The 19,969-nt window shown below is 38.9% G+C and overlaps 1 protein-coding gene and 1 long non-coding RNA gene across 2 annotated transcripts; one reads left to right on the forward strand and one right to left on the reverse strand.

Moving 5' to 3' along the window:
- Positions 1-7,795: 7,795 nt before the first annotated feature.
- Positions 7,796-8,361, reverse strand: LOC144714632 (uncharacterized). Its single transcript, XR_013584421.1, has 3 exons — positions 8,246-8,361; positions 8,025-8,125; positions 7,796-7,959 (listed from the first exon to the last, which is right to left on the reverse strand). It is a non-coding gene; the product is annotated as an uncharacterized LOC144714632 (long non-coding RNA).
- A 1,648-nt stretch (positions 8,362-10,009) lies between these two features.
- LOC144703069 (Threonyl-tRNA synthetase) lies at positions 10,010-19,148 on the forward strand. Its single transcript, XM_078575154.1, has 21 exons — positions 10,010-10,353; positions 10,460-10,571; positions 12,571-12,696; positions 12,773-12,832; positions 13,173-13,262; positions 13,441-13,515; positions 13,636-13,764; positions 13,844-13,933; positions 14,349-14,437; positions 14,520-14,616; positions 14,701-14,787; positions 15,391-15,475; positions 15,643-15,737; positions 16,082-16,114; positions 16,411-16,497; positions 16,751-16,843; positions 17,076-17,168; positions 17,244-17,465; positions 17,952-18,023; positions 18,375-18,446; positions 18,897-19,148. The coding sequence occupies exons 1-21, from the start codon at positions 10,097-10,099 to the stop codon at positions 18,990-18,992; spliced, it is 2,160 nt and encodes a 719-aa protein (XP_078431280.1). The 5' UTR covers positions 10,010-10,096; the 3' UTR covers positions 18,993-19,148.
- The last annotated feature ends 821 nt before the right edge of the window (positions 19,149-19,969 follow it).

Here is a 19,969-nt window from a genome sequence, read left to right on the forward strand (position 1 = left end):
TTCAATTTTTCCACAGGAGCAAATTTTTTGCCATAATCAATTCCACACGCCTAAGTGTAACCCTTTGCAACCAGACGAGCTTTGTATCATTCTAATGTACCATCTGACTTATACTTTATGGTGTACACCTATCTGCATCCCACTTTCTTCTTGCCTAAGGGTAATGTAACAATTTCCCATGGGTCATTTTTTAGTAGTGCATTAATTTCATCATCGATGGCTTGTTTCCAATTTTTATCCTCCATAGCTTCATACACTGTCTTGGGTGTGGATATTACATCAAGTCTGCCAATGGGTGCCTGATATTCAGTGGAGAGTTGTGTATCCTGTAAAGTGTGACATAGGATATCTTGGAAATTGGGTGCAACTCCTTTTTCCTTTCCTTAACGCAATTCGGCAGCATGAGTCATCCCCCGAATATGCCTGCCATTGTTGAGCTTCAGTCATTTCTCTTGATTCCTGATTTTCCACTACATCTTCACCATTATTTTCAATAGCTTCATCATTTTCCTCTTGTTGTAGTGAATTTGGGCCCCCATTTTCAAAAATAGGTGGTATGCTCGTGGGCACTTCTCTTTGAGTTTTACTTGTATCCTCTGGTGGCAATAACATAAGAGGCAATTCAACTTCTCTTGCCATTTAGACTGGTTGTTCAGCGGTAACACATAGAGATGAAAAATATTTTTCAGATTCATTGAAGGTTACACCTAGTGACACAAACATCCTCTTGGATGGAGGGTGATAACATTTATACCCTTTTTGAGTAGATGTATATCCAACAAATACACATTTTAGAGCCTTGGGACTGAGTTTGTCAATCGGATGATGTATATGGACAAAAACCGTGTGGCCAAACAGTCTAAGTTTCAGTCCAGTTTTACATCTTACAGAGGGAAAAAATTTGGTCATAAGATCGATAGAACTCTTGTATCCAAGTAACTTGGATGGTAAACGATTGATCAAATGACCAGCCGTCAATAGGGCCTCTCCCTAGAGATATTTAGGTACTCCCTGATGAATGAGTAAAACCCTGGTTGTTTGTACGACATGACCAATTTTCCTTTCAGCTATACGATTATGTTGCCGCATATACACACATGAGGACTCCTGAACAATACCATGTGTTTGAAAATAAGATCTTAGTGTTGTATTAAAGTAATCTTGAGCATTATCAGATCTAATCCTCTTCACTTGCACACCAAACTGAGTCTGCACCATGGCGATAAAATGTTTGATAATGTCCTTTATTTCTAGCTTACTCTTAAGAAGATATGTCCATTTCAATCGGTTACAGTCATCAATTATAATGAACCATTGAGCATCATTCAATGATGATATAGAACATGTTCCCCACACATCTGTATGTATATCAAATAGATAAGCACTCCGCTCACCCTTCCCTTTAAATGATGACCTCTTGTGTTTAGCATATTGACATGCATCACATACAAGTTTGGAAAGATCCACATTATGAGAAAAAACAGGTAACATTCGTCCTAGGAGTTCAAACGATGGATGACCCAAATGTGAATGAAACAGTTTAATTTTCTCTATTATAGGGAGATTATTTTCCTCTGACAGACTTCTTCCATTTGCCATCAGCACAGCAGCTGCCCCATCATTTACTGTCAGTAGGCTGTGTTTCTCCTCAATTGGTCCAATCGTTTGGCTCAGCTTCTTATCAAATAAAAAACAACTAGAAGAATCCAACGTTAGAGTTAGCAATGTGTCTTTAACCAAATTTTATCGAACATTCTATCTGATACCCCAAGGTGTTAGAGAATAGTCACTTTATCGAACATTCTATCTGGCATGTTGTATTAATAGTGAGTAATGTTTATGTTACTAATCAGATAAATCATCCAAGGCCAGGCGACGAGAGTGTTAACAAGGACAACCTTCAACCTGCTTGACTTATGAGGATTAAAGTGACCCTATACAATTGAACGCCCAGATGAATAGTATGGTAGTAATTAGGAGCAACTTGAGGTGAATTTGGGAAAAGGGTAAACGCATGTATTTAAAATCACGCCATTGAAGAAATATGGAGTGAAAAAGCACTGCATATTCCTCCTTAATCCCCCCTCCCATTCTATTGAATGAAACAATGGCTTTACTGATGAAAATTATCCATCTGATTTCTCAACCCAGAGAATAGGTGAGTTTTGGTGAATTTTTTGGAAGCTAGTAGATGAGTCTGTCTTTGAAATTGATCATTGCATGCAACTTTGCGAGTATGATCATAATGGTCAATGAGCTTGACAACGATTATATGAATTTCTTTGAATATCGTTCAAATTTCCCTCACAATGCTTCCCCTAAGAATTTCCTTTCATGAGCTCTGTTCAAAATTCCTCATTTTTTTGAGAGTTTGCTGACCTGTGAAAGTGCTCAGCTCGTGTGTTCTTTAATTTTCTGTTTAATTAAATCCTATTAACTTTTCTCATGGGAAGAATTTCGTTTATCCTTGTATTTGTAATTAAATAATTGTTTTTCTTAATTGTCAGCAATCCAGTATCCTGAAATTGAAGGAGCTCAAAGAGAGATGCAAGAAGGCCAGTGCATCGGGTGTAAGGGCAGGTACGTCTCTATAATTTGACGAGTTAATTTTTCTAGAATTGGAGGATACTTTTGGATCTGGTGAAATTTTGAATCGGAGATCCTTTTATCAGTGTTCCATGATTGGATTTCTTCTTGTTTATTTCTCCCAATTCTCTGGTCTGCTCCCTCCAACCTCGACAATGATGAGATTATCCCTTGTAAGAAAGGCGTCGAGTAATTCAAAATTTCAGGATGAAAATACTCTTAAATTGAGGGAAGATCTGAAACGCTATGCTGCTGTTTCACTGATTCGATCTTCTTGTGTATCATCATGTCAAATAATAGATGTCCTTTTTGATAACTATGGAGTCAATCGTAATGACAATCTCTGATTTTTCCAAAGCGGTATGGATTCTTGAAATGTCATACCTTGTATATACCTTCCTCCGCGATCCAAAAAACAAGCTTGGGTTTCCCCATGTTTGTGGTGATGTTATACTTTTCATTAAATTGATCTGGATTTTCAACATAGGAATCATGGGAATCACTACCTCCCTGTTATCCTTTCGCTTGCTTTTTCAGAAACCTCTGTAGACTGATTGCGAAGTGTTTATTTTATTTCTTTAAGATAGGCGCTGTTACCTCTGAATATCGTTCAAATTTCCTTCACAATGCTTCCCCTAAGAATTTCCTTTCGTGAGCTATGTTCAAAATTCCTCATTTTTTTGAATTTTTTCATTTGCTTCGCCATTCCTCTAGTTCTTAAAAGTTAATTCAATCCTACTTTCAATTTCAAATGACTTTTGTTAGCTGAGTTTAGGATCTATGTTTCTATTCTGTGTTTAACCACCGAAAATTTTCTGCTTGGATATTCTGTATCCTATCAGAATGGTCCATTCATCTCCAACTCCATGCCCCATGTCATACTCCGTTTGATTCATCGTCCCAAGAAAATTTTGTCATTTTTCATTGTGCCTGTCGCTGTAGGCTGCTAAGAGGACGATGACTATGTCAAATTTATTATTTGTATTTGTATATATAACTTCTGGATGCTTCTGGAAAATTATTACACCTTACTATTGTCCATTTGTTTCTTAAAAGGGCTGTTTATGATAGTGATGCTGATTCTGAATATAATCCATGTGGAGAATATGAAGAATGTGACATGTATTCAAGTGATCTCAATGGATACTCAAGTGAAGAATGGAATGATGGATTTACTGACGGCCAGAGAAATAGAAAAGAACAAGTTCAGCAAGAATTATTTGTATATGGATATCATGGTGAGTATGCCGATTCGGATGAGGACATCTTAACTCTCAATGATACTGATGATAAGGGGGAAAATAGAAGGAACGTAGACAAGGGCGTAACGTATGATCACATATGCCCCATTGAGAATATTAAATTTTAAGTAGGCGTGAAATTTGAATCGCCTTCTCAATTTAGGACAGCTGTGAAGAACCATGCTATATGGAATGGGTTCAACATTAGATTTTTGAAGTCTGGTGAGAAAAAAGTTGAAGTGATTTGTAACAAAGATTGCCCGTGGAGGATATATGCTAGTTGGGATGGTAGGAAGGAGCACTTTGTTGTCAAGACACTAAATGATATTCATACGTGCAGTAGGGATCCGAGGAATAGACAAGCCGATTACCATTGGATTGCAAACCACTTCTTAGAGAAGTTTCGAATGAATATGAATTGGAAGGTGGTAGATATAATGCGAGAAATAAACGAACAGTTTGGAGTCACAGTTTCGAAGCATACTTGCTATAGAGCTTCAAGGTTCTTTGATTGACCATTATCACTTGCTTCCTTCTTATATTGCTGAGTTAAAGAAGGTTTATAGTGGTAGTACTTTCGACTTGGTGGTTGAGAGAGAGACTCCCGATTCTTTGGTTAGGTTTAAGAGACTCTATATATGCTTCGATTCACTAGCAAGAGGTTTTCTTGAAGATTGTAGAAGAGTCATTGGTTTGGATGGATGTTTTTTGAAGACCGAAATGAGAGGCCAATTGTTGTGTGCTGTGGGCAAGGATGGGAATAATCAAATATACCCTATTGCCTGGGCAGTAGTTGAAGGGGAGAATCAAGCTTCTTGGACTTGGTTTATTCAACTACTAATGGGAGATTTAGGAATTTACGACGGTAATGGTTGGACAATTATGAGCGATCAACAGAAGGTATTTACATAACTCGTGCATAATATTATAATATTATAATTCTTTGAAGTCTCATTGCGTAATGTAGAACTAATATCTTGATGGTCTCTTGCATTGTGTAGGGGCTCGAAAATGCAGTGGCGTATCTGTTACCACATGCGGAGCATAGGAATTGCGCTAGACATATTTATGCAAATTGGAAGAAGAAGGGACATTCAACTGGGACATTGAAGATGTTATTTTGGAACGCTGTGAAGTGCACGAGTCATCAAGATTTCCATAGGATCATGCAACAGATGACCACATTGAAACCACAGGCTGCGCATGACTTTGGTAATATAGGCGTAAAGAAGTTTTGCAGGGCTTACATCAGTGAGACGCCAAAATGCGAGGTGATTGATAATAATGTTTATGAGTGCTTCAATAGTTATATCTTACAGTATAGGTCAAAACCTATCATAGACATGCTTGAAGATATTATAAGTACTATCATGCAGAGGATAGTTAAGAAAAGGGAGTTAGTTTCTGATATAACTGATCAATTATGCCCTCGGATAAGAGAGTTGATGAAAGGTAACAAATTGAAGTCTAGGACATGTACCCTTAGACATGCAGGAGAGTATCAATTCGAAGTTACAGACTTGGGAAATAGATTTGTGGTTGATTTACGTACAAGATCCTGTAGTTGTAGATATTGGAATATAAGGGGTATTTCATGCTCCCATGCTATTACTTGCATTCACTGGATGAAGCAGGACCCTGTCAGTTTTGTCACTAACTGGTTGAAGAAAGATGTCTACAAGCTAGCATATCGAAATGGTATCCGACCATTAAATGGAAGGAACTTATGGACCGAAGTTGAAGGGAACTATGTATTCCCTCCTCTCGTGAAGAAACAACCTGGAAGGCCCAAGCAAAAGAGAAGAATCGACTCCAGTGAGAAAGAACTTAATGGTCAACGATTATCCAAGAAAGGCGTGCAGATGAGGTGCTCTCTTTGCCACCAAGTTGGCCATAATCGGAAGACATGCATGGCCCTAATCGGAAGACATGCACCAAGTTGAAGGGATACATTGTTGAAGGGCTACGCTGGCATTTACTACTTTTTTCTTTAATTTTTTCAAATTTCGCATCTCTTTGTTGATCTCTGAAATTTCATCTTTCTCTGTTTCCTTTTTTCAAGCCTCAGTGAGAGAGAGAGAGATATCAAAGAAATTTCAGCCTTTGAAAATTTTTGTGAAAGAGATGTAATGAATGTTATGGAAGAATCTAAAGACGAGGAAGAATCTACAGAACAAAAGGTCTTTTTCTTGGCGCGTAATTCCCTTCTTTTGCTTCCTTATTAGGCAATTTTTGTTTTTTTTTGGAGCCTGGGAAGATGCCCACTTGTCTTTGTTTCTATCTCTCTAATTCCTTATCTTTGTTTCTATCTGTGGTTTATTCACAGACTGTAGAAGAAGGAAAGTATGTTCTTTAGTCCATCTGATTTTGAGTTAGTGGAGTTAAGTGGAGTTAGTAGAAATCAAAGATTCATTGGGAATTCAATGAAGTATAGAAAGATTCATTGGGAAGTTCAAATATTAATATCAGTTGTTTGATCCATGTTGGATTTCTATGGTTGAAACAGGTTTCATGGACTTAATGTGATCCAGAGAGGACACACAAAACCTAGGGCTGAAATGTCAATCACTTTGATTAGGAAATGTGGCCTAAGTTTTGCATTGGATAATTTGACAATCAAGAGTTTGTTTGAAATTTTTCAAGAGGTTGTTTAACAGGTGCTTTTTGTCCAATAATATATTAAAAGATATCAAACTTGACCAAGAAAATCCAGTTTAGTTTGCACTATGCTTTCGATATTCTTAATCCAGAGAAATATCTTTTTTTTCCCATTTTCCTGAGTTAATAGTTTATTGCTTTTTTGTTTTTTGTTGACAGGTGACATCCTTTGATATAATTTGAATTGTCTTATTCTGCATACTTGGGAGATTTGAAATTTGAGTTTATCCTTTTGGAGCCGGTGGAGTTTGTTTCTGGTGGAGCCGGTGGATTTCAGAAAGTCACACACAAATTTTCCTCATTGCTGTTCTAATTGTGTAATATATTGCAGAAACAAGTGAAAAAATGAAGGAAAAGTTCAAAGGAAAATGCTACAGTTTTAAACCTTCCCATCTTCTCTCTCCTCTTTTCTACTGTGTTTCTTGCCCTAATGTAATAGTTCTAAGAATTTAGAAGGGTTTGTTTGTCCAAAACCTGCCATACGAGTGAAAATAAGCAATTGGTAGGAAAGTAGTAAACTATTCCATTTACACAAGGGCGCTTTATATACTTCAAAAGTCTCTCTCTCTCTCTCTCTCAGAAGAACAAGGTCGTTTTCATACATCTATCTCTAAAGATAGAGATTTAGATGGTCTGCAGTGATGGGATCATACACCGTTGGATCACAGGGCCATGGAATTGAGCTATTCTTGGCCGTTGATTCCAGCATGTTCAATGGCCTCCATCCCTTTTCACCTCGCCATCCATGGGGTTGAGCTTGAATGAGTTGTTTCCACTTTGGATGCAGTCAGTCGTATGTCTTACTTTCACTCCTCTGATCATCTGTTCCACAAGAAATTTCTTGTAAATTATGGGAACAAATAAGATTTCAAGCTACTTATAAAATGACCAGAACGAAATTGTGATCAGGAAGTAAAACGTCTATGAGGAAGGTTATGTTCTTAAGAAACCATCTCTTTCTTTGTAAAGTTTCATTTTTAGAACTATGAGAGAGTAAAACGAAGAAGTTTGTTTTTGAAAGATAAGAGCAAAATAAAGAAGTAGAGCGATAAGAAGAAATAAACAACTTGGAAACTTTCTAAAAGTTTTTCATTGCATTGATTTAGAAGTATACCTATTCATTTTCAATTTCCCTCTTTAGAAGTCCACGCTGATTATATTCCCACAAAATTTAAACCTATTTTCAGTTGGATTGGAAAAAAATTTCAGCGACCAACTTGCATGATTGAGCAAAAGACAAGAACTTAAAATCAACAAAGTAGAAGGGCCGTACGTATTTTCCGCACTTAATATCGGAGTAGATGACGATGAAATCTCCTTGCAGCCCATTCGATCGAACGAACTCTCCTACAACATCAAACGTAGATATTCAATTTATACAAACGATTTTTTAAAAAAAAAAACTATGGTCATTAACTGCTTCTTACCAGTGTTTTCAAGTAGATACATCCTGCTCTTATTGTTGGGCCAAAACCTGAAAAAAAATCAAAAAAAATGAAAAACTAAGCCGAAAAATCACAAGAACAAGAGATTATCTACCTGTATCGCATGTTCTAAATCTGGGAAGTAACAATATCTTCCATAACAAGGGTCATTCCATCTCTAGTCTGCAGTTCTGGCAAGTGGGTTTCAGCTTCTTTCTGCGATGAAGTTCATCATAACAAAGTAGATAAGACGTTAGAAGAAAACCCATTAGGTTATTTTCTCAAAAATAACAAACAAATGAATAAATTAGGAGATTTGGGTAAGAAAAGAAGCACCTTGGGTAATACTATCCTCCCAAGGCTTCCAACGTCGCTCTGTTTGAGTACTTTCTGGAGGAGGAATCTCAGATTCTTCTCGGCTTTCCATTCCTGGTTGTTTGCCGACGGCAGATTCCAGATTCATGTCAGTTTCTCGGCCCCAAGCTACGCATAAACAAAGCAGGCTTCTTTACTCGAATCAGGATCAACTATGAAAGAAATAAAGCATTGGGTCCAACTCTTATTTGTTGCCGAGGTAATAGTAGTTACGAATAGTTGTCAATGAACTATTATTTGTTGCCAAGGTAAGAGTTATGAATGGTCATCATTCGAACCCAGAGAAAGGGTAGACTACTTTGGATGGATCTAAAGGTTTTGTCAATGAATGGGAGTAATTATAGAAAATCTTGGGTCGACCTCGTATTTGTTGTCAAGGTAATAAGAGTTATGAATAGTCATTATTCGAACCCAGAGAAAGGGTGGACTACTTTGGATTGATCTAAAGGTTTTGTAAATGAATGGGAGTAATTGTAGAAAATCTTGGGTCGAACTCTTATTTGTTGTCAAGGTAATGATAGTTATGAATAGTCATCATTCTGGCAAAGGGCTCGTCGACGTGAACAATTACCAAAATCGCAGAGAGATCGCCTTGCCGTCTCCGCCGTCTGATAGATTGGCTGCGTCGCCTCCTCGCGTCTTCGCTCCACTCCGACCGGCGCAAATGATGCGTCTAGAGCTGGAGGACGGATGATATCACCACAAACATGGGGAAACCCAAGCTTGTTTTTTGCGTAAAACAGAACAGAGAATGAACGCCCGTAGAACAGAGAATGAACGCCTGTAGAACAGAGAAACCAGAAAGAAAAATAAAATTTCGATTGAGAGGAATCGAAATATAAAACTGAGAGGAATCGGAAAAAAAAACTGAGAGGAATCGAAAAAAAAACAGAGAGGAATCGAAACAAAAAAAAAACCAAAAAAATTTCGAATGATAACCAAAAAAATCATACGGTACCTTGACGGGAAAGGTTCCATGGGGGAGTATAGGAAGACGACGAGCTCCCTCAAGCGGCGTTAGGCGGTCGGAATCTTTCGGCGCCTTCTTCCTGCGCCTGCTTCTGCGTCGGAGAGGAGGTCGAAGAAGCGCCCTTTTCTCTCCTTCTCTCTATCTCCTTCTCTTCTCTCTCTCTCTAGCGCGTCTCTCTCTCTCTCCCCCTTCCCTTTAATTAATCTCTTAGGCTATCCCGGTGATGACGTGGATATCCACGTGGCAGCCAGGTGGATTCCATCTGGCCAGAATTCCACCTGGCAGGCGACGTGGAGATCCACGTCACCACCGGGATAGCCTCTTTTCAATTTCAAGAGTTGGGGATATACGGTGCGAAAAAAAAAGTTTAGGATATCTCTCAGACTTTTTTGAAAGTTTAGGATATACCGCGCTATTATCCCATTTAAAAATAACGTCACATCCATCATCCTGGACGACCGTTCCGTCACGTCACGCGTCCTGGGCATAACATCCCTGTCACGTCCCTGTCCCGTCATCCGTCACGTTTCTGTCACGGTGACGCGTGGCGTGATGGTTGACGCTTGCTAAACCCTACGGCTGCGACAGGAAAACTTCAGCCAGCCGCCAATCGGACTCCCAACCACGCATTATCGGCTGACGCACGTCCACCGTGCGTCGCACCTCGTACCAAACCCAGTCTGACTCAGTGTTCTCCAACGCCCATGGAGAGAGACACCCCCACCCCATTTAAAAAGTCCAAAACCCTAGCCTTGTTTAAATCTAGCTGCAATTCTGCAATTCCAATCCGAATTCCGCCCTCCAATCCTTGAATCTGCCTCCGTCGCCTGATCCCGCTCGCCATGGGAGAGAACAACGACGTCGATTGCGAGCATGCCAAGCAGTCCGGAGGCGTCGCCGGTGGCCCCAAGTCTAGATCCTCAGGGGCCGCCAAAAAGGGCTCATCTAAGCCCAGTGCGAAGAAATCTGCCCCTGAGTTGGAGATCAAGAAGGATAATCAGTACCTCGACACGATAATCCAGAAGCGGGTTAAGCTTTTTGAGGAGATTCAAGCTCAGCAGGTCGCTGCCCGTGCGAGAATCGGCGGGGAAGTCATCAAGTATGCATTAAGTGGTTAGAGTGTGAGGAAAGATTGTGTCTTTTGTTGGGAACTGGTTGAGGGAAGTTACTTATTTGATTGCTTGTTGAATTTTTCTTTTTTGAAGGGTTACTCTGCCGGACGGTACGGTTAAGGAGGGGAAGAAGTTTATTTCTTCTCCGATGGACATTGCCAAGGAGATTTCTCTTGGATTGGCTAACAGTGCGTTGATTGCCCAGGTGAGTCTTTGGTCTTTCTGTGGCATGGGGTCTGACCTTTTTTTACCCATCAATTTCAGAAATGTTAGGCTCTGCGCAACTCAGGTTATGTTTATCTCTCGGCATTGCTGAAATTTAGAATGTTGATTTGGAGAAACCGTCCTTAATCCATCTTGAATGAGCGTCTTTGCATTCGATCATATCTAACTCAATCTTAATTTTTAATGTTTCACGTCTTTACCCGTCCAGCCTATCTTAACCGTTTTGTTTATGTTTATAGAGTGAAAAATAAAAATTCAGTTCTTAGTAGTGAACAAATTATTTGTAGGCTTGCACAGTCCCATGTTTCTGCCCCCTAATCGCATGCATTTGTTGTTGTCTATTTTGAACAACATATCCATCTTTCTGAAGTTTCAGAGATGAGGGAATTACGCTGACTTATTCAGCATTGAGAAGACATTAGGTTCAGGTTGAATATCTTCCACTAACCTATCCTATAATTGCATGTAGAACGTTGTTCCATGGATATCATAACTGTTTCTTTCAAGGTGATTGTTGATCTTGAAGTAAGATGTAGTGATCTTGAAATTAGTTTGCCTCAGCAGACTGTCTCATGTTGGTGATGCCAAGATGATGGTAATACCGTATGGCCAAAAAAAATTGGGGATGGATGAAGCTGCTGTTAGTTTTTCACTTCAGCTGAGAATTAAAGTAACATTTTATAATGAATTTGATATATATTCGTCTTCTCCCCGTTTTACCACTGATATTATCCTCTACCCCCAAAGGGTATCTTTGGGATTTTAGGCCGCTAGGGGCATTTTAGTCATTTCATGTTTAGGGTAGAATCTCCTTTTCTTATAAGTATGTGTAGCCCTCCCTTGAGGAGGGCAGTCAAGACTTATGGTAAGATCGGCCTCTTGGCTCACTATCTCGATCCTCCCTGTCTCGGTCCCGTCCCCTTGACCGTCCAGCGATACCCTATTCCCGTGGTCGTCTCATCGGATCTTCAGCCGGCTCCCCTCCAATCCGATCCCTACCCTTGCGGTTCGGTTCTCTTCTAGTCTCCGACGATCCCCGTCCCCGCGATCGTCAACCCTTCACCGCGTCATCAGGCGGCTCGTCCCTGGTCGATCCCTGTCCCGTCCGTTCGACCCCTCCTATCATTCCCGTTTCAACTCTCCTACACTGGGAACTTCTACCTCGCCTCATCCTCCAACCTCCTCCCGATACAAACCTAGATCTGAAATACCGCATCAACCACCTCAAAGTATCCGGCCTGCCCAATATCTGAAATACCGTGTCAATTATCTGAAATACTTTATGGGCAAGAACGCTGGAGAGGGGGAATGAAGCCTCTGCCATTTATTTCATGATATCTAGACCATCGCGAACTGACCGCTGAAAATCGCCTCACGCGCTGATACAAGCCTGCAAGTTTGTGTCAGGGAGAAGGCGGAAAGGGAAGGAGAAGACGCCGGGATGGTCATCGGCGCAGGATCAGGGAGTGCCGAGATGGACTTCGTCATGATGAGAGGCAGGCAGAGTGGACGTTGCCTTGGAGAAGGTCCGACGGAGTGGGCGTCGCTGGAGGGAAGATAGCGACGGGATGGACATCGCCGGGGAGCCAGACACATGTTTGTTATACTTCTTGGCTGCCTTCCTCGAGGGAGGCAGACTTTTCAAAGGATTTGCATAAGGTCCAAATGACCTAAATGCCCTATTGGGCTGAATGACAAAAGATACCTAAATTTGTTGGGGTCGTATTACCTGTCTAAAAATTGACCATTCATAATTCGATATCTGAGCGGTTTATTTTAAATTGAGTTTTGTTTTTGTAATATAATCTTCCGTAAACTTCAGTTGGTTTACTGACATGAGAGCCTCGTTTTGTCTTTTGTCATTCTGGATTATCCGTGGCATATTAGGAAAGTTTACTTGTTACTGTTTATGTCAAGTAATTATTTCTTACCATCTACACAGATCTGATCTAAAACATGTCAGTCTTCCCTATTTGAAGGTAGACGGGGCACTTTGGGACATGTGTAGACCTCTCGAGGGTGATTGCGAACTTAAGTTATTTAAATTTGACTCAAAAGAAGGGCGCGATACCTTTTGGCATTCAAGTGCGCATATTCTGGGACAGGTGTGCTATGACATTATTTGTTCCAGTTCCATGTTTTCTTCTCAACTCTATGTTTTAACATTTCTCATTACGGCAGTCCGTTGAGATGGAATATGGGTGTAGACTTTGCATCGGACCTTGCACAACCAGAGGGGAGGTAATGGCGTGTTTCCTTTTATCTTGATCTTTTAAAGAGCTTTATACTTTTCGCTGTCGACATCATATAATATGTTTACGTTTTGGTTTAGTGCTATCTTGAAGAAAGGTTCTACTTTAGATACTCTCATCAACTAACTTGCTCAATTTTCTGGAGTTTTTTTGGAACTGATGGCCCTTGTACCTGTAAAAATAACCTTTTAAAAAAAAAAATGGACCTTTTGAACGATGGCTGATAAGAAAACCGTTTAGATCATAGTATATACCATTCAATCGAGTGCTAATTTGGGAGATGATGTTCGACTTAAAATATTATCTCCTTTTTTCTTGTATTTATGTAGGGTTTCTATTATGATGCCTTCTATCACGACCTTACGTTAAATGAGGAGCATTTCGGGAATATTCAAGTGCAAGCACAGAAGGCTGTGGCGGTATTATGTTTCTCTCTGCATGCGTTTGGACTTTTTCACTGGATTCCATGTCCATCGGTCCTTTCTAATGGCTGTAGATCTCTATTTTAAGAAGAATGACTGTAGATCTCTTATGGGTATTAGTATCTGCGATGGGATGGTATCTATTTCGTCTGAAGTAATTTGCCTTTCGCTGCAGGAAAAACAACCTTTTGAGCGAATTGAAGTGACCAGGGATCAGGCGCTGGAGATGTTTTCTGAAAACAAATTTAAAGCAAGTGTTGCTTCATAAGTCTTTAATATTTTTATTTTATGTTATAAGTTTCCAGTACGCTTAGTGTTTTTTAAGTATACTGGTGTCAGACTCTTTGGTTTGACTTGATCTTGTATGCAGGTTGAGCTCATTAACGAACTACCAGACGACAAAACCATCACTGTATATAGATGTGGGCCTCTGGTGGATCTTTGCCGTGGACCTCACATTCCGAATACATCATTTGTCAAAGCATTTAAGTGTTTAAAGGTTGAATCCTTTCTCATGAATCGTATGTGAACTTAGCTTTTATGGTAGTTTAACTGCTCGATCTTTTTTCTGTTATTAGGCATCTTCATCTTACTGGCGGGGTAAATCTGACCGTGAAAGTCTTCAAAGAGTCTATGGGATTTCGTTTCCTGATCCAAAACGCCTCAAGGTATTTATATTTTCATCAAACTACAGAGATATATCTTTTTTCTCAAGTGTCCATCTTTTTAAGGTTATTTCTTCATATTTTTTATGGATTTTCTTTAACAGCTTATAAGAAAACAGCTTTTTGTCCTAGTCTTTGTTGATCAAGTTAGAGATTGTCGTAATAAATGATTATCAGAGTGACAAATAGAGCAGAGCTCGTGACATTTTATGTGTTTCTAGAGACAGTCGAATGGATGCATATAAAGCAATCAAAGTATCTTACTGTCATATTTTTTAATAGAATTATGTATTCTAAGTGAGTATGAGTCTCAGGATGTTGGCACTATTATTATTATTGGTTTTATTGGTTGCATGTAGTTAATGGACGGTGCTAGTTGCTTATTTAAGAGTTTCAAGTTCTTCATTCCACCTTTCAGGAGTATATTCAACAGATTGAGGAAGCAAAGAAGTATGACCACAGGATTTTGGGTCTCAACCAGGAACTCTTCTTTTTCCATCCCCTGAGGTGACCAAGTCTTAGTTCTTCCGTTCTTGGACAGAAATCGAATTTTACCAATTAAAATTGACTATACCTTTATGATCCTCAGCCCTGGAAGTTGTTTTTTCCTTCCCCATGGGACCCGGATTTATAACAAATTGATGGAGTTCATCCGCGATCAGTACCGGGACAGAGGTTATCATGAGGTGAACATGGCGTCTCCGATAATATATTTTCTTGAGCCTACTCGGTTGGGAAAAAAGGAATACTTAAGTCTAGGTTTTTTTCAGGTCATTACCCCTAATATGTACAACATGCAACTTTGGGAAACTTCAGGTCATGCGGCTAACTACAAGGAGAACATGTTCACTTTCGAAGTGAGATCTTTGTTTTGTGCTCATTATTAAATTATATTTGTTGTTTGATTTGACATTTCTGGGGTTCGTATTGTCAAGTGTTTGACCCTTAACATTTGTATCATTCTATTACTTATGGGAGGTCTTAGGCTGCTCTCTAAATTTAATGACAGATCGGGTAATCTTCCTTGGGAAGAGATGTCTAGATCTCGCAAGTTGGCTTTGATACTGACTTAGTAGTCAACACTCTGAAGTTCTGTCAGACAACCTCAATGACTGTTTTGGGCCCCCAATTTTGTTTAACCGTGTTATATTCTCAACGTCAGATGCCAAACGATAATTGTTATCCTACTATTTTGTGTAATGGTGTCCGATGTAAAACTATTTATTTAGTACTAACTTTGTGTCTTTGTATCATGTTCTAAAAATTTATTCTGCTGAATGATTTTTGTTGCTCTCCTAATCGATATCAAATTCTAAATCTTTAATGAGTGGTGCAAATTGAAATTCAACAGTTGATTGTTTTTGATACCTGAATGTCTGTGCACAGCTGTCAGAGGTTAATATGTTGTTGAGAGTAAGGGTTTCTGCTGTATTTATTTGAATACTCTTCCCTGAACACAGATTGAGAAACAAGAATTCGGATTGAAGCCTATGAATTGCCCGGGCCACTGTCTAATGTTTCAACATAGAGTTCGATCATACAGAGGTATTCGTTGATTTATTTACAAAATATCCTAATGTCCAGTTTGATAACCTATATGAAAGTTTACCTTTCACCTTTGTTTTGCTTCAATTATTCTATTATTCCACGTTTTATCATCTATTTAAATTGGCTTAATATTTGATGAGTTTTTCTCGATGTTGGAACTGCAGAATTGCCCCTTCGTCTTGCTGACTTTGGTGTTCTGCATCGAAACGAGCTGAGTGGTGCCCTCACTGGTTTAACCCGTGTGAGGCGATTTCAGCAGGTGTGTCTTGATTTTTCAAGGTGATATAGTCAGGTGTAAATTTTTCTAACGTTAATGGTGGTGTTTTCTTTTGCTGATCGGAGTGTTAATTTTCGTGTCCGCATCATGCATTTTTGTAATTTCCGTGTGAAGGATCAAACGATTTGATAGTTGTCCTGAATAAATGGTTCGCTAGATTCATATGACTTCTTTGACATCAATTTAAACATGTTGAATTGTCTATACCTGTAGCTTCATTGATGTTAATTTAGATATGCTTAATTATTTACATAATGCTTTTTGGTGACCATAGACTTTGTTAATCAAAATGCCTAACGCTTGAATTTCTTCTACTTTTACCACAGGACGACGCTCATATATTTTGCAGAGAATCTCAAGTAAGTTGCATAATCCCCCTAGTTAATGTTTCGCTTGTTGCTATTTTGGATTAGGCTTATATAATATCTGGAAATGGTATGACATAATATCTAAAAATGGTAGTAAGGGATAGTAAATATGTCACGTCTTCTTTCATCCCTGATTTTTGTAATTCTGAGTGTGACATGTCCGTATTCCATTCAATTTACTTTATTCTATTGACTTGGGAAAGCGTCGCAGTGTTTTGAATGTTCTGAATTACTTCGTTAAATTCAAGTCACTTTTGATTACGCTTGTTTTTTTCGGTTTATTGCAGATCAAAGATGAAGTGAGGGGAGTCTTGGACTTCATCAGTCACGCCTATGGAATTTTTGGATTCACTTTTGAACTAGAACTGTCGACGGTAATTTCACCCTACGCTTTATGTTGTCTTTCTTTTTTTGCGATTTTAATGACTTCACTTTTGTGTATCATTTATGTTCAGATATCTCGAAAATATAGCATTAACCCTAGGCCTCATATACTCACGCATGAACTTGAACTCGTGATAAACAGTACCCGATGCTCGCCTAAGCATACTTATATTGTATTTCATTTTTTTTCTCCATCTTTTCCTGTTATTATAGTCTGTGATCGAATCTATGATTCTTTTTCAGCGGCCTGAAAAGTTCTTGGGAGAGATAGAGACCTGGGATATGGCCGAGACTGCTCTTACGGAAGCTCTGAATGAGTTTGGTAGGCCGTGGCAGGTATTTATTCATTTTTTTCCAAGTTTCATAAGCAGTCATGATTTCTAAAGAGAACCGCTGATCAGCTACAATTTTCTGGAACAATTTTTCTTTTGATTCTATCTTGTTTTTTATTTCCTAAATATTTGTGAAATCTTTTTATTAACCAAAATAGTAAATTTCTTAACGATTAAGTTTGTTCATCCAGACTAAAGTTTGATTAAGTTTGCCTTAATAATAATTTTCTGACCAGATCAATGAAGGAGATGGAGCATTTTATGGCCCGAAGATAGATATCAGTGTTTTTGATGCTCTGAAGAGAAAATTTCAGTGCGCAACTCTTCAGGTTTTTAAGAAGATTGATTTTTTTGTTTAATATAATTTTGGAATGGGATAAGAATCATAACGGGGATGGTTGCAGCTTGACTTTCAACTTCCAATACGGTTTGATCTGGCTTATTCGGGGGAAGATGAAGCCAAGCGGGATCGGCCCGTAATGATCCATAGAGCCATCTTGGGGTCAGTTGAGCGCATGTTTGCCATACTGCTGGAGCACTACAAGGGCAAGTGGCCTTTCTGGATTAGTCCACGTCAGGCTATTCTCTGCCCCGTCACAGAGAAGCTGCAATCATATGCCTTACAGGTACTTAACGTTAGATCTTTGCAAACAAAGTCTTGCATTCTATCTCTTCAGAGCACAATGACGAGTTGTCAAGGTCCTGTCATTCCTCGTCGCCAGGATTACGATGACTATGATGAAATCATCATTGCCGTAGTCTCATGTCATCATCATTCCTTTGTTAATCGTAGATGACAATATTCGATGCTGAAATCATCACTGTCAATGTCAGTAGTCGGCAACACGATGACTATGAAGAAATCGTTGCGGTTACTCAAGCCTGGTTGACGACTTAGACTTCATTTTCGTCATGCTTGAGTAACAGGGTTACTTATCTGTTAGTCCCGTAGGAGGGAAAGAGCTTTTCGTTGTTTCACTTTCGTTTTCATTAAAAGCGCTCTCACGTTGCTGTTTTTGGCAAATACTGCAACTTTCTACTTCAAGCCTGGTTATCATTTTTCTTTTCTAATGGTTGCATCTTTACTTTTTGAAAATCGTGCCTGCTTTCAGGTTCGTGATCAGCTTCATGCAGCTGGATATTATGCAGATGCTGATGTGACAGATCGAAAGCTAGAAAAGAAGGTACAGAGTGGTTGAACGAATTTGGAATCAGTACTAGCTAAGCTTGGTCTTAAATACTTAAAAAATTTCCTTGTTAATTAAAGCATTCGTTCCTCTTCTCCCATCAGAATCATACATGATGCTGCTACCTAACGATTGTAACTAAATATTAGTTTTTTTTTTCTCTGGATGATAAAGTAAACATTGAACTGATGTTAGTTCTTCCTTTTCTGTGCTCAAATTCTCTAGTTCATGATTTCCCCTACCTCAACTTATCAATTTGGTTTTTGGGGCTAGGAAAGAAGAGTTGGTGATGTATCTGCTTCTTCGTGTTATTATCTTGTTTTTTTGAGATTGCAATGCTCTTTTCAGGTTCGGGAGGCGCAGTTGGCTCAGTACAACTTCATTCTTGTTGTTGGCGAAAAGGAAGCCAGCACGGGGCAGGTATGTCATTTTTCCCACAAGTGGATTACAAAGTCAATGAATCTTCATCTTCGTGTTACAAAGTCAATTCACATTCATCTTCAGAGAACATCATCCAGCGGTTAAATGGTGAAAAGAATAAAGAACTATTCCACATTCAAGAAAGAAAGAACAATAAACCAGATCTTCATTTACTGTCCAATTTGTTCCATGATAAAAAAAAATGCTTCATGTTTTCTATCACTTAAATTTTTTGGGAGAGAGTTTTCTATCTCTTAATATTTTGTTGTATTATATTTTAGACGAGGCATTAATGCAATGTGGTGGTTATACTTTCCACAATATAAATTTAATAAAGAATGTGCGCTTCATATGAGATTAATTCCTTATTTAATCCGATTCAAAAATTAAATTAATTAGATTGATGTCATATCACTCGCTTAGAACTTCCATCCACTGCCAATGAAACAGGTTAGCGTGCGGGTGAGAGATGGAACAGATTACAAAGTAATGAGCGTGGAGGCTCTTCTTCAGCACTTCAAGGACGAAACAGCTGCTTACCACTGATTGCTTAGCTTGATTTTTCAGAAGTTCTGTATTTTAGTCAAATGCCTTAATTATTTCCAAATATTTTTGAACCCGAATTATTGGGAAACTCATCATTAACTCGCTTGATTGTTCTTATGAGTGATTAGGTTGAATAAGAATTTTGCAGCTTTAGTACTTGAATGCGTATTGATCATCAATCTAGCAGTTTTTACACATTATTGTTGTGTTTCGCTCAGTCTTCAGAGAAGCATAGTTCTGAATGTGGAATCTGTAGACGGCCAATTCTCATCAGAGAATGGGGAAAAAGAGCATTCGCACAATTGAATTGGTTTATAATCCAATGGTAAGTTAATTTATTTACCTAGAACCTTTTTTCTGTTTAAATTGATCTAGTCATTATCAAAAATGAGAAAATTCTACTACGTTAAATGGAATTCTGTAATCGAAATTCAAGGGAAGGGACAGACATTTACTCTGGGAGGTGTCAGTTAGAGCCCCAGAGAATGAGAGATCCATATAGAAAGGGGAGAAGTCTCTTGCCTAAGTGGAGAAACTTAATTTAGGAAACTTTAATATGAATCTATGAAGACTAACTCAAAATTGGAGTAAAAAATAATTCGTCATATATTGGAAAATTGAATATCTGTATTAGATATCTGAAGATCTGATATTGAATCTGTGTCCAATATTGACACTGGCATCCAAAACCTCAACACAGGCGGGTGCCGATATCAGGACGGATATTAGTATCAGAATTTGGTATTATAACGATTCATATCCTATGTCAGCATCAAGTGTGGGGATGTTGGTTGTGGCGGTTATCAGTTTTTTCACCTCCAATATCCGATTTGATATCCGAACCACTATGGGCATTTGGGAAAGTCTAACACTACTACTAGTTGAGTGCCATGGGAATTGGGTGAATCCTATGTAAGGCCCAGTGTTTGTCCAGTTTGGCCCCATCATGTGTTGCATTGTTAAGGGTGTTGAGATAC

Source organism: Wolffia australiana, chromosome 1 (assembly GCF_029677425.1).
Source record: "Wolffia australiana isolate 7733 chromosome 1, ASM2967742v1".
Classification (NCBI taxonomy): Eukaryota; Viridiplantae; Streptophyta; class Magnoliopsida; order Alismatales; family Araceae; genus Wolffia; species Wolffia australiana.